The 25,415-nt window shown below is 38.8% G+C and overlaps 2 protein-coding genes across 3 annotated transcripts; one reads left to right on the plus strand and one right to left on the minus strand.

Moving 5' to 3' along the window:
- Nucleotides 1-1,876: 1,876 nt before the first annotated feature.
- On the minus strand, nucleotides 1,877-7,092 carry CRIPT (CXXC repeat containing interactor of PDZ3 domain). The gene is made up of 5 exons (XM_072330914.1): nucleotides 7,007-7,092; nucleotides 6,839-6,904; nucleotides 6,074-6,128; nucleotides 5,222-5,325; nucleotides 1,877-4,075 (listed from the first exon to the last, which is right to left on the minus strand). The coding sequence occupies exons 1-5, from the start codon at nucleotides 7,074-7,076 to the stop codon at nucleotides 4,011-4,013; spliced, it is 360 nt and encodes a 119-aa protein (XP_072187015.1). The 5' UTR covers nucleotides 7,077-7,092; the 3' UTR covers nucleotides 1,877-4,010.
- PIGF (phosphatidylinositol glycan anchor biosynthesis class F) lies at nucleotides 7,042-25,228 on the plus strand. 2 transcript variants are annotated; one of them, XM_072330909.1, is made up of 6 exons: nucleotides 7,042-7,103; nucleotides 7,289-7,536; nucleotides 9,173-9,264; nucleotides 10,078-10,194; nucleotides 14,402-14,510; nucleotides 25,098-25,228. In XM_072330909.1, the coding sequence occupies exons 2-6, from the start codon at nucleotides 7,309-7,311 to the stop codon at nucleotides 25,209-25,211; spliced, it is 660 nt and encodes a 219-aa protein (XP_072187010.1). In that variant the 5' UTR covers nucleotides 7,042-7,103; nucleotides 7,289-7,308; the 3' UTR covers nucleotides 25,212-25,228. The 2 variants fall into 2 exon arrangements, with proteins under 2 accessions (XP_072187010.1, XP_072187011.1); XM_072330910.1 differs by lacking the exons at nucleotides 7,042-7,103; nucleotides 25,098-25,228 and adding an exon at nucleotides 19,815-20,269 and having other exon boundaries at nucleotides 7,309-7,536.
- Nucleotides 25,229-25,415: the final 187 nt, after the last annotated feature.

Here is a 25,415-nt window from a genome sequence, read left to right on the forward strand (position 1 = left end):
CAGGTTGTCCATCCAATTCTGCCACTGGGGATAGCAAAAACACTTTTCCTTCGTAGCAAACCTCAGCTGCAGTGTGACAAGGGTGTTCATTCTCTGATGATATTCAAGGCCAGTTTCTCTGTTATCAGTATTCAGTTTGGCACTTCGCAACCTTCCTAAACCGGTGAACTGGTAAAACAGTAGGAGCAAAAGACACAACCATGATTCCATGCCAAACCACTGCTCACGGAGAATATAGATCTAGTAATATCTATTGAGCAACCAGTGGGCACAAAGGCACTGGAAACAAAACTTCTTCAAGTAAACAATAACCAAATCTCTTTCAACTAACCAAATGCTGCTTGCATACAGCAGGGGCACGAAAAAACTGTACTGACATTCAAAAGCATTATCACTGCTTAGTTTCAATAGCACTGTCTGAACAATTAGCACATCAATTAGAGGAAAAGAAGTTCACACTGTACATTTCACATCCACCATGAAAGCCTTTTTTATCCCTGACACTAAGAAACCTCACATTGGCTTTCTTGTCATCTACAGACAGTTAACTGCCCCTGGATGTAGACTTTTCTCCTCCTCTTAGGCTTAATGTCCTTCAGTGAATAATGAATTTCTCATACTGTGGTCTGTTGTTTCCATGGCTGAGAAATGTACAGCTCTGTTAGGAAAATACAGTAACATGGTTCATTGTGTTATTTCATGCAGCTGCTTAATTTAAGCTATTATTTTTTGCACATAACTCTTGTGTTTACTGATAATACAAAGGCAGCCCTAAGATACTCTTGAGTAGAACGATGTCCAGCCAGTACAGAACCAGGTAAGAATTAAAAGTCTTTATGCCTATGCACCCAGCCTAACCTGGGTGGTCCTTTCTCTAGCTGATGCAGCAGTAGGAGTAAATCAATCAGAGGAACAAATGGGAAGGATGGGAAGAATACAAAGGCACACAAAAAACCTCTTCAATGGTTTCTGTTCAATTTTCATCTGTTTGGCTGCACAGAAATGTCCTTATAGCTATTCCCTTCATTTCTCTCAGAAATCTGCATCAAAATGTTGCCTGTATATAGTAATACCTGTAGCCAATAAACATGCAGAAAGAGCAAGGCCAGTAGGAATTCAGCAGTACTGAGGAAAATCCTAATCCAAGTCAGTTTGGCAGCACAAATCTCTTACATAACCTGTGAACTAGAGGACAGTCTGACCATCTGGGAACGTTAATTTGTTCTTCTCAAGACATTAAACAAAAGTGGCAACTTTCCATAACAGATTTTTCTTTGCTTTTCAAGGCATAATGTTGCAAGAAAGGCATCACATGCTAATGAGACATTTCTAATATAATCAAATAATGCTTTTATATGACAATTCAATTATACCGGAACAATATACAAATTTAAGCCATAGAGCAGAGAGGCAGAACAGGGCCTGAGATACAAACTTATTGTAGTAGGTCTCCGAAACAAGGATTTCTGAAGGAAAAGGGCATTTCTGAAAGCTGATTGCTTACATCAGTACATCTTACACAGACCTCAGGAACTGAACCTCTCACGAGAGTAAAAAGGTCTGAGATGAGCACGTGCAAACCACTAGAACAGGCACCATCTGTAACCACTTTAAAATATAAAATAAACCCCTACTCTCTCCTTTTTCCACCTGAGACACACCGTAACAAGCAAAAGCAGCTGCCTGGTAATAGGGTATAAAAGCTCCATTCATAAACCAACTGTCAACAGAGAATCATATTATTTACATGTTACAAAACAAAGTACACGTTTACTCAATATGGTATTTACAGTGTAAAATAACCTTGAATCGATACAATGCATTCAAGAATTACAAACAGTCAGATTTTTGAAACAAAGATGCTGGAAAACATTAGGAAGGCAAGAAAAACTTTATATACAGAATGGCCAAACTAATCTTATAGAACAAATACACAAAGAATGAAGAGTTTGCAGAATATCAGAGGATCTTTCACTTGAAATCACCTTGAATAAGTCTGATCAAAAAGCTAAAGTTGAAGGCTAAGTTGGAAACAAGTTGATGAAAACTATCTAACCCAACTATGGGAGGATAAAACAATAGTAATTATATATATATATATCCATTTGATCTTCTAAAAAAACACAGGAACTCCTACCAATGACTTACAGAGTACCTTAAAAATCCCCAAACCACCTTACCTGTGATTTTTACATTTCTATAAACGTGGGATTTTTTGCATTTGTTTTAAAATACCATTTACTGCCACTAGAAATGACTTGCTCAGATGCCCAGTTACATTCCCCAGTTAATCCTTTCGCATGGTCAAAATCACTTGGTTTACAACCTTCACTTCTAATAGTCTTCATACATTTAATGCAATACGGCCAACGCAATAAGTGATACCACTTGCACAGAAAATACCCTACAGCTGTAGAGGACACAAAAGAGGCAGAAAACAAGTACATTCAAGTGAGACCCTTCAGCACAGCCGCCTTACATAAATCTGGCAGGCAGTAACCAAATTCAGTCACCTCACTACAAATTATTGTTTCCAGCATGACAGAAAAGATGTTCTTATGATGGTCTTATTTTGGCCTCTTGATGGTTGCCAGTGCATTGCTGTTACATAGGACAATGATCCATACGTAATACTAACTACTTGGTTTTCACAGCTACCTCATAATTTGTTTGTCACATGGTTGAAATGTTACTACAGCTGTACTGAGAAGCACTTGCTGCAAAACATGAGGTCCATTACAGATATTCTTTGAACTGCACAAGGAATGTGCCACAGTGAGGTACACTGACATTAGAATTGATGTTACTGTACATGAGCTATTCCATGCACTTTCTGTTCAGTTTTCCACATTAATACACAGAAAGAACAGTGACTGTTCAGTCTCCATCATACATACAGCTGTCTCTGTTGTAGATAACAGAACAAAAGGAAATTTCAACTAGAAAAATCAATTCACAGGGAAATTCGTATTGACATTTTCTTCATTATGGTTGAAAATAAGTTGCAAAACTGTAAGAATTTGCTAAGAATAGGTGGCAAGAGGGATAAACAAAAAGGCCTAGTTAAAATCCTATCATGAATTCAAGTTATTATTCTTTGTAAGAGAGAAACTGCTTTCTTATGTAGAAATGACAAAAGGATACAAGAAATGCAGTCCCACACGTTCACAGGTGCAGGCTTCAAGTCTTATCTCCAAACAGTGCTAAGGAGAAGGCAGCCTGTTTTGATCTTTCCATCTGACATTTATATAACTGATTACATCACAGAATTCAGGAGCCAGTTTCAAAACAAGTGTTTAGAAACCTCACTAACTAAGGAAATAAGGAGACTGAGACCTGGCATTAGAAATTGATGCTCGTTATTTTATTGCCTCGGGCCACCAGATGCTGTATGCAAAATCTGCTTAGGATCTGACATGGGAATAGCTAATCAGCCTTGCTGCAGAAGTAAGAAGCAGCAGAGTAACACATTTCAGTAGTTCAACAGCTTGTGACTCAACAAACCCTACTGTTGGATCAGAATAATGCAATTAAACTCTGAAAAGCAGCACTTCAAAGCACACGACATAACAGTTAGGGATGAGCATAAATATAAAGACCTATAAGCACAGAACTAATTAATGACAGTACTTTAATGAGGTGATATACGCTCTTATTTTATGTATCTGTTAAGTATTACCACCAGACAAGCAGAAGATTCAAGATAGGACAACTGAACAGTAAGTGCTAATCTCAAGGATCTGATATGATACTAACAGTTTCAACCTATGACTTTGAGCTGTATCAGCTGCTGCAAACCATTACCTTTAAATGTTAGTTAACATTAGTGCTAAAACAACAAAAATCAAATATGTTCATTTCTACAGAAACACCCAGGCTGTCTTCTCCCCTAAACTCATTCCAAGCAAGTCTATTATATTCCAGAAAGCAATATTCACAAACAATATTGGACAAAGGTAAATGTACAAAGACACAGAAGTCAGTTCTTCATGAAAAACTGATCAATGTAGTTAGACAGAAGTTTGCTTGTAGTTCTTTGTATCCAAGACCTTCTTGCCACACATTGAACAGATGCCTACAAACACACAAAAGGTGTGTAAGTCATTAAACAATCATTATCCTTTCTTCAAAAACAAACTGAATATGTTTTTGTAAGGATAATTTTCAATGAACTGTTAAAGACTTCTAATTGCCAATCTACCCGTGCACCTTCTCACCAGATACTGCACATTCAGAAGTAGTCATATGATTTTTAACACAAATTAATATTTGCAATGTACATGTAACACTTCCACTTAAAAAATAAACTCTATTTTAAGAGCGTTATGATTCACAGCAGCACCTGAAGCCTCTAATTTGCTGAACTACTGGAGGACAGCCAGGAAAGGATCCCAACTGGCAAATGGGTAAAAATAGCATGTTACTGAACTTTATAATTCCTGTAGCCTGAGATGGACAGAAAGTAGAGAGGTTAAGAAAATACAGGCGCCAAGAAACTGATTGCTAGATGAAAGATTACCTTGAAAGATTAACTGGCTACTGAGAAAGCTGAGAATACAATTTCACAGAATTAAGCTAATTACAGTGTACAAGGGAGAAATATAATGGACACCAAGAATAGCTAAGAGTTGAAGCAGAGAAGACTGATGACCCAGAGGCAGCCCTCCTTTAGCAGTCTTCTAAACCATGTACTCAGTGACACAGTGTGCAGTTGTAGAACAATTAACATTATTCCATAAACAAAAATCATTACTAGTTAGCTGTGACTCTACATCTAACAATTCATCCACCCCATGTCTGTGTGCTGAGTGAATTCTTCAATAGTAAGAACGTAACTGAGTTCATGTTGCACTATTTTCTCCCCATGGATTCCAAGTTTGAGCCATTTTGCTTGCCCTCTGAAACTCACAAGACTGATAAAATTTTATATTCTCCAGTAGAGATTTCATAAGGGTTCTGAGTCCCTGTTATTACCATGTTTGACCACCCTCATGGTGAAAATTGTTTTATTTATATGGAATTAAAGAATTTTGCACTCTTCTCCATCACTGTGCACTGTGATGGGGTCAGTGCACCTTCTCTACACCTTCCTATTATTAGCTGAAGATGGTAACTGAATCTCATCACAGCCTTCTTTTTCCTCACAGAACAAACTCAAGAGTTCTACTTGGCCTCTAATTCCAAATCAAAGTGGGGTAATAAAGTTCTCCGTAAAACTCACCTTTTTTATAGGCACATCCTTGGCAATAGTGAGACCCTGGCTGATGGACAGAACTCTTACAAATTCGACATATTGAAAATTTGTTCTTTCCATAAGGATCAAACCTGGAAAAACAGAGAAGTGCTTTGTTTATGCACAGTGAAATAAAGCACTTCCTTCACCTCATACTAAAAATGCTATACGAGAGGATATAGACAGAAACTCCAGAAAAAACTGCAATCAAAAAAAGGGACATAAAGAGGTCAACTCTAATAGACTACAGAATTTCTACAGAAAAACTCCCGCTTTCTCCATTAAGAGAGGTTTCTTGCATTCTGGAAATTAAATTAATAAGTGATGAACTAAAACCATGCATTGTTCTTAAGATACAAGCCTATTTTGAAGTCAAAATACATTTCAACAATGGCTTGCCCCTGGCATAACGGAACATCCTTTAGACATTAAGGAGACACTCAAGAGTTTGAACAGGCAATGTTAGCATGAAAGATCACAGAATCATGTGAGTTGGAAGGGACCTTTAAATGTCATCTAGTCCAACTCTCCTGCAACAAACAGGGACAGACAGCCTTTTCATCTCCTTTCTTAACACAAACAGCAATTCCTACCAATTTTAGGGATGCCCACAGCAATACAGCTGCCCATGCTCTGTAATCCCACAGAAAGTCCCCATGAAGTACATAAAGACACACTTCCACCAGGGAAAAGCGTGTTGTTAAAAAAAAAAAAGACAAACAAATTAAGGTGTATTTTGGACAAGTTTTGAGGAATTACCCTGCCTTGTGAGAAAGCAAGGTCTCAGTTACAGAAAATTGAATTATTTTTTTTAAGCCAAAACGAGGATTAAATACTAACCTTGCTTTCTTTGAGGTCAACGCCTTGTTTTCATTCAGCTTACGGCCACCACTTTCTATTAAAAAAAAATACAACCACAAGTCAATGCATTTCACAGTTTGTGGTATGCTGGAAAGAGTCCAGCTTCCAGCTGCCACACGTGGGCATGTGTGATCAGAACAAAGTGAAACATGTAGCACATAGCATGGGTAGGCCCTGCATATCATCCTTCCAAATGAGAGGAAGGATCATAACGGAAACATAGAATGCCTAGAATCACAAAATGGCTTGGGTTGGAAGGGATCCCCCAAGGATGGTTAAGTTCCAGCACCCTGCCACAGGCAGGGCCGCCAACCTCCAGATCTGGTACTAAACCAAGTTTCCTGGGGCTCCATCCAACCTGGTCTTCAGCACCTCCACAGCCTCTCTGGGCAGCCTGTTCCAGCACCTCACCACTCTGTGTGAAGAGCTGCCCCTGACATCCAATCTAAAACCTTCCCTCTTTGAGCTTAAAACTGTTACCCCTGATTCTATCATTACCTATTCAAGAAAAAAGTCGATTCTTCCCCCTCCCCCCCCCGGTTATGATCCCGTTTTAAATACTGTTAGGCTGCGATGAGGTGGACAAGTTCAACGCCAAAAAGCTCGAGGCAAACAGACCTTCACTGCACTCAAAGGAAACTACAGCAGTGAAGAGCCAACTCGGTAACTACAGCAGGCTTTGAGGCTGCGTGACAGACCGTGCGCCCGGACGACCCGCAGGGAACACCGTGCGACCGACACTACCTGTAGTGTTTCTCGCCCCATCCTTCCACGTATCAGGAGTGATCACGGTGCCCAGCTTCCTCTCACCTGCGGAAAGAAACAGCACGAAAGAAACGATTAGAATTGCGCCGCCCGCTGCCCTCAGATCCCGCTTAGTGCCGGGGATCCCCCCAAGCCCACCCTACTTACACTTCTCGCACACCATGGCTGCCCAGCACAACAACTGCCGCTTCCGGGCCCGCCCCGGAGCTGACGCCATCCCGTTGCCGGGCGGCCGGCGTCCCCGGTAAGGGCCAGGTGGGCCCTGCGCGTTGTTAGGCCGCCCCGCGGGGCGAGTCCGGCCCAGGACGTTGTGCGAGCGGGAGGGTCGTTATTCTGCCACGAAAAAGCCCTTTTCGCCCCCAGAACGCCCTCAGCGCCTTGCTGCTGCTGCTGAGTCCCTCTGACCGAGTGCCGCTCGCTGTCTTGCAGGTGTCTGGCGGCAGGGCGCGATGAAGGAGGCAGAGCTGAGGAGGCTGCTGGCTGCCAACCTGCTCTGCGTCGTCTCCGTCGTCCTGACGGCATTCGTGCCGGCTTTGTTCCTGGATGGGTTCTCGGTTTTGGGCACGCACCTCACGTGGCTGTGTGTTTGTTCTGTTTGTGTTAGCGTCCTTAACGTAACCTTGTGTTTAATCCTAAAGCCAAGTCCATCTTCTAAGAGAAGCTCGCTGTCTAACAAGGTAAGATTTGTTTTTTTCTTAGATTCCTACCGAGTGATGTGGAGAGGATGCTAAGTCTGTCAACTGGAATGATGCGATGAGAAAGAAGTTACAGCTTCTGGTGGTGAATTCTTGTTTTCCATGAGTTGCAGAGCTTAACTCTGTCTGCACCTGCCAGCAGCCCTCTGGAGCGAGCATCCCTGACACATCTTGCCCACGGGGTTGTGGTTTGTAGTCATAAGACTATCACTGACTGCATGCTGGCAGGAATTGGGGCACGCCAGAGTGGGCACGAAATTCACTTCACAGTCTAGGCCTGACCTTCGTTATTGCAGAGAGTATTGCTTTGCTCTTGTGTAGTTCCTCGTGTAGGATTCGAGGTGTAAAAGAGAGAACAGCTCATTACTACTAAAACTTGATGAGGCAGTGGCACAGCTGCCCAGAAAAGCTGTGGTGCCCCATTCCTGGAGGTGTCAAGGCCAGGTTGGATGGGGGCCTGGGCAGCCTGAGCTGGTGGTGGACAGCCCTGCTCATGGTAGGGGGTTGGAAATGGGTGGGCTTTGAGGCCCCCTCCAACCTAAGCTATTCTGTGATTCTCTGAAAGTTGGTAAACTTTAAAAAAGTGAAGTTGAAAAGTGTCAGAATGATTGCGTTTCCTTGAAATCTGCATGCAGAGGAATCCGAGAGATTTCTTTGTAGTTACAGTTTGTAACAGGACCATTGAGGGCATGGATCCTAATTTAACAGGTTAGAGGAGAGCACGTTTGGAGTAAAACATAGCTGGGTCTGGAGTGGTAGAATACAATCTGAAGTCAGCTTAGTCGTGCACCCCCACCAGCTGTCAGACAGTGCTCTTACAGTGATTCTTAAAGAGTTAAGCAGTCTCCATCCAAGAAAGTAGTATCTTTGTATGTAAAACTGTTAATTGCTGACAGAGGGGATATGAAATACATGAAAACATCATGGAAAACAAGTCTTTTAACCACCTGTGATTTGAAAATGAAGTAGGCTTATGTGTTCTAGGTGAGGTTTCATCCCAGCCTAGCATATATAATAAATATCAAAGAAGTGGTCAAGTGAGATATGGATTTCCATTTGTGACCTGATCAGAACAGGCCTAGCCAGATGTGCTTATCCAGTGTCCGTCCTTCTGTATGATATAGTGAGTACCCAGAAGCTGTCATTTAATTTTGTAGACAGTTCTATGTAGATCTACAAACATTTTAAAGGGATTTAGAATGTATAGTGCCAAGTTTCAAAACAGAGTGGCTTTAATTGCTTGTGGTTTTAAATACTACTTTTGATTCTGAACGTCTTTTTTTCATATTATGTACTTTCTTTGAATTTTTTTTAACTTTTCATTAAGAGACATCTTTCACAGAATGTGAAACCATTTCTGATTACATTGTCATTTCCAGTTATATATTTTATATTTGTTTTATTATAATAAGATGGATGAAGAAACGTTGGATGGAGCGTGTGTTGTCATTTTAATTCATTGTTTAAAGGGTACCTGTTTGAATGCATACTGTGCTAGAATTGAATATCTAAAGAGTAGTGTGTGATGTTGTTGATTAGATACATATAAGCTGAGTATGTTGTTTATATTCTCTTCACTTTTGAAACATTATTCTGATATTTTATTGCTCTTTTTTAGATATCCAGATTTCTAAAATGCTGTATATACTTTTTCATGTCTTGCATACTATTTCATGCGATTATTGTTCTTTATGGAGCACCTCTCATAGAGTAAGTCAGAAGACCCTATTTTTTTCTAAACGCTTTAAGGGGGAGTTCTCCTAGCAGATATTGGTATAAATTCTTCTATATTATTTGGTATATCGGAAATTAAAAAATAAGCTCCTGGCTGGAGGAAGCAGGGTGGCTTTCTTTGTAGAAGTTGGCTCTTATAGATTTTATGCATCTGGAGATCTGTTCTGTGAGACCTTAGGAAACAAGCTGTTTTACTTTGATATTTGTTCTGTGTAGGGGGACGAGTATTTTCCATGTTTCACTCAGTCTTTGTGCGGGTACAAATGTCTGCTAAGTTTTAATTATTTTTCTGCTAAGATTGTAAAATACACATCTTGTTTATCTTTCATCCTATTGATATAAGTAAATTTTTAGGCATAGTTACGTAAAGGAAGTAAGAGAATCAGAAAGCAACCCCATTTCTGAGAGAGTCAACAAATTACAGGTTAGCAATGGTGTTTGGTTTCATGGCTGCTTCCACAATGTCAAACTAGAAAAATAAGCTGAATAATGAAGTGAATATCCAAGTATTCAAAACCGTATGAGATAAACCTGTATTTAAAATGATACAAGTATCAGGGGCTAATAAACTACATTTCAGACTTTGCTGAGGCAGCAGATAATAGTGATTTTCCTCTACCTTTTTGAACTGTAATAGAATAATAAGAAAAAGCTTCATTCTTCTACATGAGACTTTAGAAAGCACATGTGCTTTCACAGGTTGATTGAGATATTTTTTTTTTCTTAGAGTTCCAAGATTTAGGAAAATTGGTATTTATAACATAATTTTGTTATATTGCTTCTTTGTAGGTCAGTGACTGAGACATTTTTGTTTGCAGTTCTCCTATCTACCTTTACCACTTTACAATGTTTATGTTTGCTGGGACCAAACATACAAGCTTGGATACGAGTATTTAGTAGAAATGGGTAAGTTCTGTTCCATTCTGATTTCTAACCGCAATAGAAACAGAGTGAATTGATGTGAATATCAGGGAATTTTTATTATCATTTTATTTTGGGGAAGGAAACTCTCTGAATTATGGATGTAGTTTCACTTTTGTAATGGCAGCTCTGCGAAAGCTTTTCTGATAAAGATTGTGTTATTTAGTTTGAAGACGCAGATTGGGAAAACTGGCCTTTTATTTCTGTTATCCAAAGAATAAGCCTTACTTTATATGTGTTTGGAGGAGGTAAAGTTTCAAATGAGCGTTTTAATGGTCTGTAAGCATCCTGCTGTCCAGTATGATGATTATAATAAAGAGGAGTGAGTGAGCTACCGTACTGTGAGTGAGGAAGAATTTGATCCACATTAGCTTTATAAAAACAGTTTTTAGAGTAGGAATAGCAGCTAAAAATCGGTAGTATTTTAACAGTATTATTAACTTAAATGTAATTGTGAAGATAACGTATAGTCTACTGTCATCTTACTTATGTAATCTTTGCCCTCGTTCCTTTTCACGTTTCAAAGAAAGCTTTCCTCAGTGTCAGAGGTTTCAAGTACTCTTTAAATATGCTCTTGGAAAAAAGAAATGAATGTAATTTATTTTTTTGCCTAGTAAAAGCCATTATATTAGCTTGGGTCAAGGATAACACGGTCTTCAGAAGCATTCCATCTCTTTCTCCTTTTTTCACACGCTAAATAACAGGACTGTTGAAAGATTCGGGCTGTGAAATATGAGCAGCTCCACATACACTTGAAGTTTAATAAGACATTAGCGTTTGTTCCCTTATAACAGTTTGTAAGGGTAAACTCTCGTCTCAAAAGAACACAAAAAGTTGTATCGTCCCACTGACTGAGGGGAGTTGCATTTAGTTACTCCGTGTGGAGAAGATTAGAAATAAGAAACTTTTTATAGTAGTTTATATGTTGGCTTTTGTTTTATATCAGTTCTCAGCTTACTGAAAAGTATCTAAATTCTTATCCATGTTGGTTATGTTTGGTTTTCATTTTCAGTGGAAGGAGTGAATAGAGTAACAAAAATGATAACTCACAAGAACTTAATAAAATCGTGGTGTTATTTAGCCAAAACGAATCATTGCTGATTCACTTGTTCTTGTGTGGAAGTTTTGCAACTGGAGAGAATAGGTGAAATCAAGTAACAGATGTTTGGCAACTGCCCGTCTTTGTGCCAGGTTAGATTTTAAACGCATGTCTTTTTCTTCCTAGTCCAGAACTTCATGTTACTTCAGCATAATTTTTGCACAGGAAACAGGATTGTCTTGCTATGATGTTTTTGTACATACTTGTTAATAGGGAGCCGTATGACGTTATCTGATTAAATGTGCATTTAGTAATGATGTTTGATTGCACAACCCTTTGAATGAAAATAAATTATGAAGAAATATTGTAGCAGGTTTTTTTTATGAGTTGTAGTAAGTTGCCCTTTTGAAAATAAGTCCGTGTTTTTTCATTTGACCTCCTGAATGAGTTGCAAGTACTTAGAAGTTAACAAAGTGTGGGAATGATTTATTCAAAGGTTATATCCTGCTTTAACCATGTGGGATGAGGTGAGGTTGGTTGAACATGGAAAAGGGCATTGAGGTAAGATCAGCATGGCTGTTTGCCTTGAAAGAAGCATTTAGAGAACTGAATTGCACTGGCACAATGAGCTGGAAAGTCTGAGTAGGAGTGTAGCATAGAATGAAAGAGGAATTGTTTAAAAAAATATGTGTACAACTTAAACTGAAGAAATCGTTGACATTTATGTTTGTTGCTCTTGCTTGCAATATTTATAAGATCGAGATCTGCTGTGCCTTTGTCTTTACAGAAACATAGGAGAGGGCATCTATTAAAAGAAATTTTATCTTAATAAATCAAATGTAAACAAGTGATAGATTTTAGTACTAATTAGCCAGCTGTTGCTTTGGATAGCCGTGAAATCTCTGCTATGTTAAGGTGGTGGTCTAGTGTGGAAATACTGTTAGACCTAATATTTTCTTGGAGGCCTTTTCATAAGGTTACATCCAAGTAACTTGCGCTACATAATCTATTGCATTGTAATAGCTATGGTACAATTGAGTCATTCAGCATAAATATCTTGGAGGCAATCTAGCCAAGTGCTTATTTTTTTCTGCAGAGGTGCTTAGCTTTCTCTGTTTGCAATTACAGCACTTCTAGCAAAGCAGTCACCTTGAGTAAAATCACTTTTAATTGGAACTCAAAAATTCAAGTCTTCTTGCCTGTAAGGGTCAGATTCTATGTGCCATTGCATGGTATGGTGTGATCTGTGGCACTGCAGGTTTGTTTGTTACATAAGGGATGGGGGATGTTGGTGGGTCAGGGACACGCTCCAGCGTGCAGAATACAGTTAGGTGCAGTACAATTGTAGCTCAGATAGCTTAAAAACATGAAGCATGTGAAATTTTCTAAGTGCACTTTTTGAGCAATTAAATGAAGCGAGTGCAATGAATTAAATGAAGTGAGATTAAATGAAGCACTTCACAGAAGTGCTTTGTCCAGTTTTCATTTCTCCGATTTCATCACTTGTCTATGTACTGTGCACTTTCACAGAGTTAGAAATGTCATTTGTAAAGGTGGGCATCACCAAAGGACTGTGCTGCTTTGTATTTCAGTCCTGCCATGGCGTAGAGTTCTCATTCTTGTCTATCCAGGATCTATCTTAATACATTATTTTATGTTAACTAACCTCTTAATTCAAATATTACTTAAAACAGCTCTCAACTTGTGGTATGAGTAAGGTTTGAAATGATTTGAGGTTTTAAAGTGTTATTATGCCACTAGTCATCATTTGCCATCTTAAATATTACTAGTTTTACCTGTAGAATCATTTCAGCTTAGTTTTATCAGTGGTTTAAAAATACAGAAATTATAAAACTTAGTTTTCATATGAGTACATATAGATGTTTGTACATGTATATTTAAAGCTCCTACCTGTTGCTCCTCATACTAATGAAGGATTTGTGTGGTGTGTTAATGACTATTTACAAAAATCCTGATGGCTGACACTCCATGCAGAGCAGTGAATGATCCGTGCATTGTTACTGCGGTAAACTGTTGGAGGACAAGTTGTGCCAGGTTTGAGAGGCCTATGTCCATGCTTTGTCTATGTGTATGAATTAGAAGTTCAAGTTGTTGCCAAACGACCGAGAACTGTTCTTCATTTGGGCACCGTGCCTTGCTCATCCTGTTATTCTGCTTTTGGACTCAATCTGGCATCTCCATATGGCACAGCAGTATGTGCATACGTTTACCAGATAGGATGTCTTGTGTGATACAAACGTACCTCAGTCTGTCCTTAGTGTATTCTGCTGCCTCTTTCACTGCTTTAGGGCCGTAGTGAATGGTTGCCTCTCCATATTGGCATTGGTTATTCAGCTTCTGGAAATAACGTACAATTTTTGGTGTGCAGACTAGCTTGGTATTTGTTTGGCTTTTTTTCCAAGTTACAAGAATATAGAATTGTGTGCTCAAATCTAGTGTTCTAAGTTACAGCAATGGGATTAGCGTAGAATAAATAGTGTTGTTTCTGCCCAAAATGTCAGCATTGCATTATAAATACTATAATCAGTATGAGTTATATTATGCAAGCAGTAGAGTTTGTTTGTCCTATGCTTATACATTGTTCCATCAATATTGAATGCAGCAGTGAGTTACATGTTTTAGACTTCTGTGTACTTTAGACTCTTCAAAATAAGGGTTAAAGGTTTAAAGCTTTGATGTGACACAAACTAAATGTCACTTGTGAAGCTTGGGGTTTGCAGTTCATCTAGACTTTTAGCTGTAAAATGCCCATTTTCTTTCCTTCATTGGCTAAGGCTAGATTTGTGTTTATAACCTGAGATGGAGCAAATTTAAGATTCTGATCTTGTACCTTACTGATTTGGAGTAGGGATTTGAATTCAATTCAACTCAGTACTATAGCCTGCAGCGTTATGAAATGCACAAAGAACTCAGAAGTCCATGGCTTGAGGAAAGCAAAAATGATCACTCAGTAAACAGATGATGGATAATAATAATTCACCAGCATGCAAAAAATTCTTCCTGCCTCCTGTGCAGTTGAACTTGAATGCAGTGTGGCTTAAGAGGTGTAACATGCAGTCTGTACTTACTTTGCAGTGTTGATTTTCATGTCATTTGCTGCTGTTGAAATCCTGTAACACGTTGTTTTTACAGAGCTATGTCCATCTGGGAAAAAAGCCTACAGATTACTACAACGTGCAGTATACTAGGAGGTTGGTTTGGAGCATTTCCTATTCCTCTTGATTGGGATCGGCCCTGGCAGGTTAGTATCGGCATCTTCATTGTTAATTAAAAAAAAAAACCTGTTTTCCAGATATACAAGCTACTCAAAGTAGCTCTGAAACTGAATAGATATATTGGATTTACTTGTAAGTTGTTTCTACAGGGTACTGCCAGACATTTGAAAGGTCATTGGAAGCACCTTTTCTTACAGTATAAGGATGCATGTTTTTTTTTACTTTTTAAGATTTTTTTATTACTTGTTAAGATTCTTTGTTGTAGTTTTATGAGTGTGTCTGCTGCATGCAAATTTTAATCACAAAATAGAGCTGTAAGAATAAGGTAGACAAGGGGAAAGAGAAATGTGAAATGGTAAAGATTGCTCTGGGTTTGTCTACCTTCAGTCTGGTATTTTTTTCTTTCTTATGGGCAGGGAAGAAATGATGCTCTCCCAGTGCTTTAGTTCCATACAAACACTTAACAGAATGCATTTGAAATAGATTTGGATTGATTTGTGGAAATGGTGTGGCCAAAGAACTGTACTACAATCTTGACTTCTGATTTCAAAGGAAGGCAAGGATGATTAACTTTGTAACTGCACAATAAAAAATGCTGGCACTGCAGATTCCGTCTTTATAAATTCAAATTGTCTGTGTTATTTTCTTCATATTTTGTTTGTCATGGAGAAATGATTATATAAAACAGTGAAAATCTGCATTTGCCATAAAATGATGATGTCGGTACCAATTTGCACTGAAGATCCTCAGTGGGTATTTTCATTCCTCCAGTGACCAACCTCAAAAACTCTCAGCTACACAATATCTTTGAGGCCTGTTTGTAAGCAGATGGTTTCAAAGGTGTATTTCAGAAATCAGTATAACAGGCAACATGCTTTTATTTCTGATACGGTGGAGACTTAGAGCTGCCATAGAAATTTGTCCTCCTGAAACAGCTAGCAGCTTTATGCCATCAGCCTTTCTTTATACCAGTGTAATGAGACGTTACAATTTCTATTTCAAAAGTAATAGTAGAGGAGCAGGGTAATACCTTGCATACAAAATGAAGTTTTCCTCTCTAAAATGGCTTGGATTTATTTTTTGCAAGGTACCTACGTGAGACTGATGGTAAAGTATGTGTTGGCAACCAGTTAATTGCTGGCTGACCTTCCCTGATACTGCCTAAAAGACAAGGGGTTCATTGAAGTGCAGTATTATGTCCTTCTGCGTTGAGAGACAAGCAGTTCTCTTCTTGCTCAGCTGTGTTTTTAAATGGCGTGTCACATCTGGCAGTTTTTATTTTACTCTTTTGCTTACACCCATGATTTGTCACAGTATCTTCACTTATTGGCATTTGTGTATTGAATCAATCTATGTAAGTGTTGATTAAAAACTTGGATTTATATGAGCATATAATGGCATGTTGTCCATCTCCCTACTCTATTGATATTTGTCAGAAAGAAGTACTGAATGCTCTCTGCCTCTTCTTTCTTTGGTGTCATTCACAAAAGTAAGACTAAGAGCTGCATTTCCTAGTATAGGACTTGATCTCGGGTGAAAACTGTGTGTATGAGTGTAGTACAGTTGGGCAGGTCAATGTGATGGTAGTATTGACACGATGGAAGGGTGCTATAAGGGAAGAAGATTGCTTACCTGTGTCAGAAAATTCCAGGTTTGCAGGGAAAAACTCCACCAGGGAGGAATCTCCAGAAAGAGCTTGTTCCCCAGTGGCAGTCAGCCCTTAAATGGGGTCTAGGAGAGGTGCAGCCAGCCTCCACCCATTGTAGTCAAACAACTGAATTGCCTTCACCTGTGCTCCCAGGGCTGACCAGGTCCTTTCCCCAGCTGGTCAATCAGTGGTTCAGGCCATGACTCAGCAGTTACCATACAAAGAGTAATAATTCTGACTAATGCTTTCTACAATTTAGAGCTGGAGTTAAGCCCACATGCGTGAGTTTTGGATGATCCTTAGTAGCCTAATCATAATATTGATTGCCATGCAGTGTATTAGAAACTCCTGTAGGGCTGATGTCAGAGGACATAGAGGAAAAACATCAACTTTCAAAGCAGCAGCTGGAGAGGAGTAAGAATGACACTGGACACCTCATGTTTAGACAAGTTGATACCATCAATATGCGTGCCTACTCATCTCTTTTATGTTGGTACAGATATATGTATGCATGTACACATGCACAAAATCTCAGAAGACACTAAGTTGCATTATATAAAAACTTTCTTTTATGCACCAGTGATACAAGAAAACCTTCATAAAAGTCAATAGGCTCTGATTAAAACAGATACCCATTTTAAATTTGTCCATTCCCACCGTCTCCCCACACTAAGACACACAAGTTTGCTAATGATCAGCTTTTTCTGCTTGAAAAGTCTTCAAAGTCATACAAGCTGAACGTAACAGACTTACTGAAGTTAAGATCTGGAATCTGTAAATCTAAAAACATATTATCTGACTCCTCAGAACAGCAAAGAATTGGCAGAAGCCTCAAATATTGTAACTTGTCACTAGTTGTTTCTGGGGGCATGAGTGCTCCCCGCTCCTCCACATTTTACCCTGTGGAATTTAAAATAATGGAGTGGGAGAAGTCCATTTTGAGTCTGAAGTGCGGGATCATTAGTTGAATCATCATCTGAGTAATTCAAGAGGTCAGATGAATGGAGAAGTTTGCTTATCGGTTCTGCAAGCTGATATTTCAACAGTCAGAAAATTTCAAATTTAGGTGCTTTTTTAAAATTATTATCATTTTTTTTAAGGATCCGCTTTATAGGGAAAAATGAAAGAAGCCCTTGTAAAATCCTTTATATTTTATAGCTGTATTGCAGTGAAGCACAAAAATGGTCACAAGTGTTGAAGGCAGGAGTGGAACTCCCTTAAGGTAGCTTCTTAGAGATCCTGTTCAAGACTCTCAGAGGTTTGCAGTTATTGATCTACTTATTTATTTATTTTAATGGTTTTATTTTTAGTGTTTGTTTCTTTTTTTGTTTTTCCTGAACGTGATGTCTTAAGTGTTGGTAAATAAAGGGACAGTAAAAGTGTAAGTGTCCTAGGCAGGTATTTTCAAGAGCTGCCCGGGAATCACATCTTTCCAGTTCAGCCAAGCTGGTTGATTCATATTTAAGAACCAGCTTCTCTAGAAACACTGTATTTTATGCAAGAGTTTACATAACTTCTTTGTCTTTCTGTCCCCACTTGGTATGGATCCATCATCACAGGTACTGACTTGCATGTAGCAGCTGTGCGTTGCTGTCTTAAAGAACCAAGAGACATTTCTGTCTGTCTTCAGAAATTATGTGTACTAGAAACAAAATCTCTTTTTGGAATAGTTTGCCTTTTGCTACCTGATGGCAGGTAATTACGGAAGCTCATAGTAGATCCTTTGTAGTAGCAATGAAAGAGGAGGGGTGCTGTAAGTGTTACCTTAGGCTAAAGGCAGAGAATGGTGAATGGGCCTAATAAAATATTATACTGTAGTTGTAAATTTACTTGCTTTAGGAAGAAGATATTTAGTGCAGGTTGACTTCCTGATCATACAAATATCTGTACAACACAGTTATGGAAAGTTCACCGAAGGAAGAACAAAGACACGAACTGGAGTGTTCTGTGTAGAATTTAATCCAACTGGTGTGCTTACAGAAACACCTACAGATTAAGTTCTAGGCAAGGTGTGGAAAAAATCATGTAGGTATTAACATAGGCTCAAAAGTACTGACAGCCCAGTCAAAACTCTCCTGGTGAGACCTCACTTGGAGTACTGTATGCAGATGTGGAGCCTTACTATGGGAGAAACATAAACCTGTTGGGAGTGTGTCCAGAAGGGGGTCACAAAAATGATCCAAGGGATGAGACACCCCACCCTATACAAGGACAGGCTGAGAGCTGGGGCTGGTCAGACTGGAGAAGAGAACGCTCTGGGGAGACCTGATAGCGACTTTTCAGTATCTAAAAGGGGGCTTTAGGAAGAAAGGGGCAGACTCTTTAGTAGGTTCTGTTGTGATAGGACAAGGGAAAATGGTTTCAAATTAAAAGAGGGGAAATTTAGACTGGAAATAAGAGTATTTTTCACAGTAAGGGTGGTGAGGCACTGGAACAGGCTACCCAGTGAGGCGGTGGAAGCTCCATCCTTGGAGACGTAATAGAACTGGAGTAGTTTATACTACCATTACCTATATCTTGCCAGAAAACAGATTTCAGTGTGTCTAGCACATCTTCCACTGGAATTCATTTTCAGTTCAAAAAGATTAAGATTTCAAGTGGAGCAAACTTAATAAAAAACTTAATAAAAATTCAAAATCAGGAATTGCAGTCCATGTCCTAACGGCTAAAACCAAAATGCTGCTTCATACTTAGTTACCAACAAAAACCATACTGGTCCTTTGTGCATACTTCTTGTGGCCCATAAAAAAAACAAGATGAATGCAGATGTCTCAGAAAATCTTTGCTTTATTTTCCATGTTCATATTGTGAAAAATATTGCATACAGGGGATATTGAGATTAGTGGCCCTACATTTAAATATAATGATGTAAAACGCTTCTTTTGGCATACAACTGACAACTGTTATTCTAAGTAAATGAAACTCAGCAGGAACGGAATATTATTCTGGAAATAAAATGACGTTCATTGTCTGAATAATGTTTCAGAATGGAAATGAAAAATGTATAAAGCATTTCTGTTAGAAGAGTATAACATATTGTGGAAAGTCATTTGGTATCCTGATTCATTGTTCTTCATTATTCTGTTGCTATTCATAAAGTAACCTTTTAAGGTAGAGTTTGGCCACGCCTGTTGTCTCTCTGCTACTTTTCAGTAAACGTTTATTTTCTAACTGTGTAAAACAGTTGGTCAGGGAGACATACCAGGTGATTCTTACTGGTTAGAGAAGAATTAAGAATGCTGCAGAATTAATCCAATCTCAGGCAAAGGTGAAGATGTAAGGACAGTTGTTATACAGGAAAGCAAGTCCCTACAGCAGTTACATTTCTGTATGGAAAAAGAAACAACACACTTTTCAAGGCATAATACACTAAAACATGTCAACATGTCTTGCAGAGAAAAAATGTCCTATTGGTAGAATGGGTATTTTTTCAGTGTCTTGAGCTTACTGTCAAATCTGTAAGAAGTTTTACAAATCATTGTGGGGCTTAATTGTGATTGCTTGACTATTCTAGAGGATGATCGGATGTTTTCAAGAGTATCCATAGCCAGTTGCCTCTAGCCATCTGATGCACAGTGCTTATGTGAGGATTGGGGTTGGTTAGAATAGTTTCAGCAAAGAAAAAGGAAATAACTTCCTTTGCTGCAGTTGCTTAGTTGTTGGGTTTTGTTTGTTTTCCCAGATTGACTGTTTCAGGTTGATGATGCAATAAGCACAAGCGATTAGGATCTGAGCTTTGTGTGTCATCTGAGAAGTGGCACCTCAAAGCACAACGCTGCTGAAACAGAGCGGGATAGTTCAGGTGGAATTAGACACAAAGTGACACATCCTTTCTTTGCACCATGTGAGGTAACTGAGTTGCAAAACAAGATGGTATAGTTAAAGATGAAAACCTTATCAGTATACTCTGTATGCTGTAGAACCAGTATTCCAGACATCCTGTACATCACTCAGAAACTTTATTTAGCAAAGAGTGAAGTTCCTGGCTTTATTGCATATTTTGACACTGGATTTTTAAAACTGTTTTCATGCCCATCCCTTTTTCTCATAACATAATATTGATGATAAAATGTGACTTCTAAACCGTATCTTGTCTACATTGTTTTTGTATCATGTGTGACAGTGACTTTGAAGAATGAGTTCCTACCTGATACCGAATGTCTGTAACATAACATGTAGTGCTGATAACAACTTGAGTTGTTCTATTAACTACAGCAGAATTTTTATTGTAAAACAAGTTGTTTCATAAGAGTTGCAGGGATAATATCCACCGAGGTGGGGGAAGTGTTTGGTTTTGGTTTTGGGGTGGTTTTGTTTGTTTGTTTGTTTTAAACAGAGGTAGAAGCTTGTTCCACTTCAGCTGGGTTATCATTGTTTATTTAAAGGTATGTTTTTTCTTAGTGTAAACCTTAATGTTGAAATCAAAGGCAGCCATGCTTGCTAGAACTTTAGAACACAAATCAACAAAACCAACTTGTGGTTACAAATGCCAGCCTGAAAAAGTCTTCACACTTTCCTCCCTGCAGCACATGCTTGTCAACGTACACGCTCTGTACAATGTGATAAGACACTTTTACTTAACATTCACACAACCAAAATGGGTTAAAAGTATGTTTTGAAAATGTTGAGACACTGCAGACTAAACAATCTGTAATTTAAGGCATGTTAAAAACAGAGGGAAAATCATTATGCTCATTTATTCGGTTCTTAAGTGAAATAAAAATCTTACACAGCTTTCTAATTGACAGCCAGAAACGGATCTTTGGAAATAATAATACAAAACAAATCCTAGTGTAGGCATATGAGAAAAGCACTTATCTGTAGAATGGGACCGGACTGTTTGTTTATTTATTTAAAGAATAAATGCAGTAGATTACCCCACTCTGTTTGTACCAGCAGTCATCTGCTTACTTTACCCCTTAAAACCTTTATTAGGCTTTTACTGCTCTGCTCTGTAAGAATTTGACCTTTCTGTCATTATCAGTGCTGACATGCTTCCTACTGCATGTTGCAGACTCATAGTAGAGGACAAAACTATCATGCAGCCAGAAATCTGCTTTAAGTAGCTACATGCGTAGTATAGCAGAGCAAGGACCTCTTTCCATGCAATACGTTAAGTATTCTCAAGTTGGCTCGTAGGTGTTCTAAAGAGCACTTAGGAAACTAGCTCATTTATTTCCTGAAAGGCTGGCAACTCCTTTTCTCATTCTTAGAATAAGTTCTTAGACTAAAAACCTCACAGTTCTGCAGTGTCTATTTGGCCAGCCTAAAAAAAACCTCCTGTTAAGTCCTATCAGCACTGCCAGGTTAAAAGAATAAGGCATGAAGAAAACTGAAAGCAGAAGTCAGGGTTGCTTTCTGTTAACCGCTGGCTTCTGCTCTATCCCTTAAAATTCATTTTCTGTACTTGCTAAGCATGCAGGTGGGATTTGTTGTTGCCGAACTGCTGTTCAGATTCTTAGCAATCAAATACACTGTTAGGACTGGTCTGTTTCCACATGCATTTGGTACATATGCTGACGGTTTTTGTATTAGGCTGTGAGGATGGTAGCAGATGCTTCCCAGCTGCTGGGATACACAAGGTATTTCACAACAGTTTCCTGAAGAATGTTCTGTCCTGCCTCCTACACTCTCCATACTTTTCTCTGCAGATCAACTTCCTCTCCTCTCCCTCAAAAAAGTGCAGTTAGGTAACATTGCCTAACGTCTTATTTTCCTGCTGCTGACCCACGTACTCCACCCCAAGCATGACATCAGTGCTGGAGTAGGTTGCGTCAGCTTCCTCATGGCAGAAAGGAGCACAAAGTACGGGAAACTGAGCTGAGCAGTTTTCAGAAAGTGAAAGGAATATAAGACAAGTTGGGTACTTTTAACAAGTGGGATGGATGGAATCTCTTACAATTGGTAGGTGTCTGTCAGCTGCTTAGATTTTTATCAATCAGTACGGAGTCAGGAACGCCAAACCAAGTTTAAGAGAAAATACGGAAGACAGGGCAAAAGTAGATTGATCAAGGAAGTCAATTTCATTTAAAAAGGTTCAGCAGAAAGTGACTGCACCTCAGAAACACAAGGCCAGCACCTAATGAAAAAGAAAGCGGTCTGCTTTCTTTGGTCAGTGCAATGCAGTACATTTACTACAGACTGTAAAGCATTCACAAGGCTTTTATTTCAGCAGCTGATGAGCTTAAGAACCACATATTAATATTTCTTTGATTTGTTTCTTGGGTGCATCTGGCTATATGGCAATGGTCAAGAATAAAAGTTACAGAGCTTGTACCATTACTTGTTTATTGTTTTGCCTTGCCTTGAGAGGTGACATAAGGACAGCTATTCTCTTATGTCCAAGCTTGTAGCTCCTGTGCTTAGGGACTTTTTGAAAGGCCAAAGTGACTTCACAACTGTTTTGGGCCATGTGACCAGCATAAGACACGTAGGCCAATAGCAATAATAAGGCATCTGGTAATGTTCTTTTTTTCTATGGTACTCTTCTTTTCTATGCCACTAGAGGTGTTTCTTTTTCTATCCCATTCACAGTCAGTGAGATGGAGTGTTGTATGGTTTCTCACTTTTGCCCCTTACCTTTGATGTCTGCCATGGGTGAGGGCTGGATTTCAGGTCATATGGTAAGACAGCCTGAATGCTCGCGAGATAACACTGATTTTTTTAAAAAATCAAAGCAAAAACTGAATGTCTTGGAGGGCAGACAGAGATATCATCAATATTAAGTTACATAGTTCAGGAACACTATTGAGAAACTGTGCTCCAAGTTGTGATTCAATCAGGCAAAAGAAGGTACAGCAATCAACAGAGATCATTTTAATCGTTTCAACAATTGCTCGCTATACACACAATACCAAAAAATACAGAGTGAATGTGTCAGCAGAGATATTGACCTTACTGGTTAAGGGAACATGAAAAATTCAGAGTCTGACATCTGCTCATGCTTCTGAAAAGCAATTTGGCTACAATAGATTCACCTAATGTAGGTAAAATTTAATGAAGGATCATTGATGCAAAAGAAGACCGCAGAGTTATGAAGCTTCTCTCGTTAGTTTTGTTAGAATGGTATTTGACTTTACCAGTGGATAAGAAAGTTTGACTGCTGTTTCCACTGAACGTTACCAAGTAGCTGCGGTCTCGGGGACTTTTTTTGCTTTTGTCCTTTAGACACTTAAAATAGCCTGCAAAACGTTAGAAGGAACTTGATTACATCTCTTTTAAAAGTCCAAAAGATCTACCTGAAGCAGAAGTTCAGCCAAGGCCACAAAGTCATGTGAGTTTTAAATATACATAATATCCTACTGTGCCAAAGCATCTCAAGGCTTTATATAGAAGATCTACGACGCCACTGTTAACTGAATAGAAACAAACAAGTCTTTGGTTTGAGAGGCAACAGCCAAAACATTCTAGCAACAAAACCAAGTAGCAGAGATACAACGTTTGGAAATGGAAGAATGAAACAAGGTCAATAAAGAGTACCTAAGGCACCTTGTTTATTTATAGTCATCTTTGCTACACTCCTTAAGACCTCCAAATAATATATAAAACTGCAAATGCCAAGGAATGTGAAGATGAAACAGCAGAGGTCAAAAATAAGTTACTCTTATTCCTGGTTAAAATTCCCATGATTGAAGGATGTGAATAAATCTATTTCTCCCTGTGATAAATGAAGAATCAGATCTAGGAAAATGAAAGGAGAAACCAGTACCGTTAAGAGTAGGTTCATTTGATTCTCATGAATTGCCAGTCAAAATGAAGTAGGAAAAAAGGCTGGACACTGAGATGTGGATATTTTCTTTAATGTCTAGTGCATTTCTCAGTCTCAAGTACCGTAGAAGGGGGAATATCCCCTTTAATTTAAAAAACAAATAGGACAGTGCAGTCTGTACTAGCTTAAGGACTGTACAGCAGGATGTGCAAAATTGTCCCTGCAATATACAAAGGAGAATTGTGAAGAGAGGTGGGAATTCAGTTTATTCTACAATAAATATTTTTAATCACCAACTTAGTTGGGACCTTCATCAAATGCAACTCGCAATTGACGTTAAAATATGCTACATCTGAGTACAGAATGGTTAAAGTTTTGCTTTGGACCATCCTCCCTGAAAATCAATACCAGTTTGACTGTGGTGGGGGAAGGATTCCTTTAGTTCTTTGCCTTAATACTAGATGCTTTGTGTAAGTGAGTCAGCTGTATTGAGTCAGTTCCCTGTTCTTATGTTAGGAAATAGGGCCTATAATGAAAGCTCTCTTGGAGTCTTCAAAATAACTGGCTTATTATATTTTTCCTGAACTGGGTGCAAGATGTTCAGTCAGTTTCCAGACTTAAGTTTGCTTCTTTCTTCTAGCCAGAAGGGAATTCATCCCTCTGCCTACTTTTCAAGCCTTAAAAAAAAAAACAAACAAAAAACAGCCCCTCTATTAATCTCAGTCTCTGGCCTTATTGGATTATTAGGTTACTTAGACACACCTCTGGAAGTTTCAGAATGCCATGAAAGACTGGAAGGAAAAATGGGAAAAGGCAGACTTAGAATAGTTTCAGTTGGAAGGGACCTACAAAGACCTTCAAGTCTAATTGTCACAAAAAATAACACCTGTAGGTTTCAAGATGTGTGAGGAGGACACTACGTTAGCTGAACATCTCAGGGGATATAAATGCTATTAAGTTTTCCACGTAGTTTTGGGAATATCAAACTAAGTTCTGCAACAGCCAGAAGCCCGGTTACATTTTAATACATATTAATATAAAAAATAACAAAACTGTACCACAGCATTTAGTGTTCATGAAGATGCACGTATGATTGTTATACTTGTGGCATTTTTAGGAAAGCACGTCAAGCTTTAAAGTAGAATAAGACTCCACTGTCTTTCAGTACCTAGATTACACTGGGAATTTGTGCTCACAAAGTACAAAAACACAAACCTTTTTCTCATTGTCTGCTTTTCCCTTGTGTGCTCCCCTCAGGTGTGGCCCATTTCATGTTCCCTCGGAGCTACCTTTGGCTATATGGCTGGTCTGATTATTGCACCTCTGTGGATACACTGGAACCGGAAACAGCTTACATACAAGAGCAGATAACTGGCGCAAAGAGAGACAAGGTATTTCTTTGTGCAGATTCCATACAGACTGTGCAGAAGTTTTTTTTTTTTCTTTTTTGTCGTTGTTTTTTGTTTTGTTTGTTTTTTTCCTTTAGATATATATGTATATGTGTAGTCAAAGCAGACGACTATCCAAATGCATTTAAAGCATTACAGGCCAAGCACCTCCACTCAATAGCATCAT

Source organism: Excalfactoria chinensis, chromosome 3 (genome assembly GCF_039878825.1).
Source record: "Excalfactoria chinensis isolate bCotChi1 chromosome 3, bCotChi1.hap2, whole genome shotgun sequence".
NCBI lineage: Eukaryota > Metazoa > Chordata > Aves > Galliformes > Phasianidae > Excalfactoria > Excalfactoria chinensis.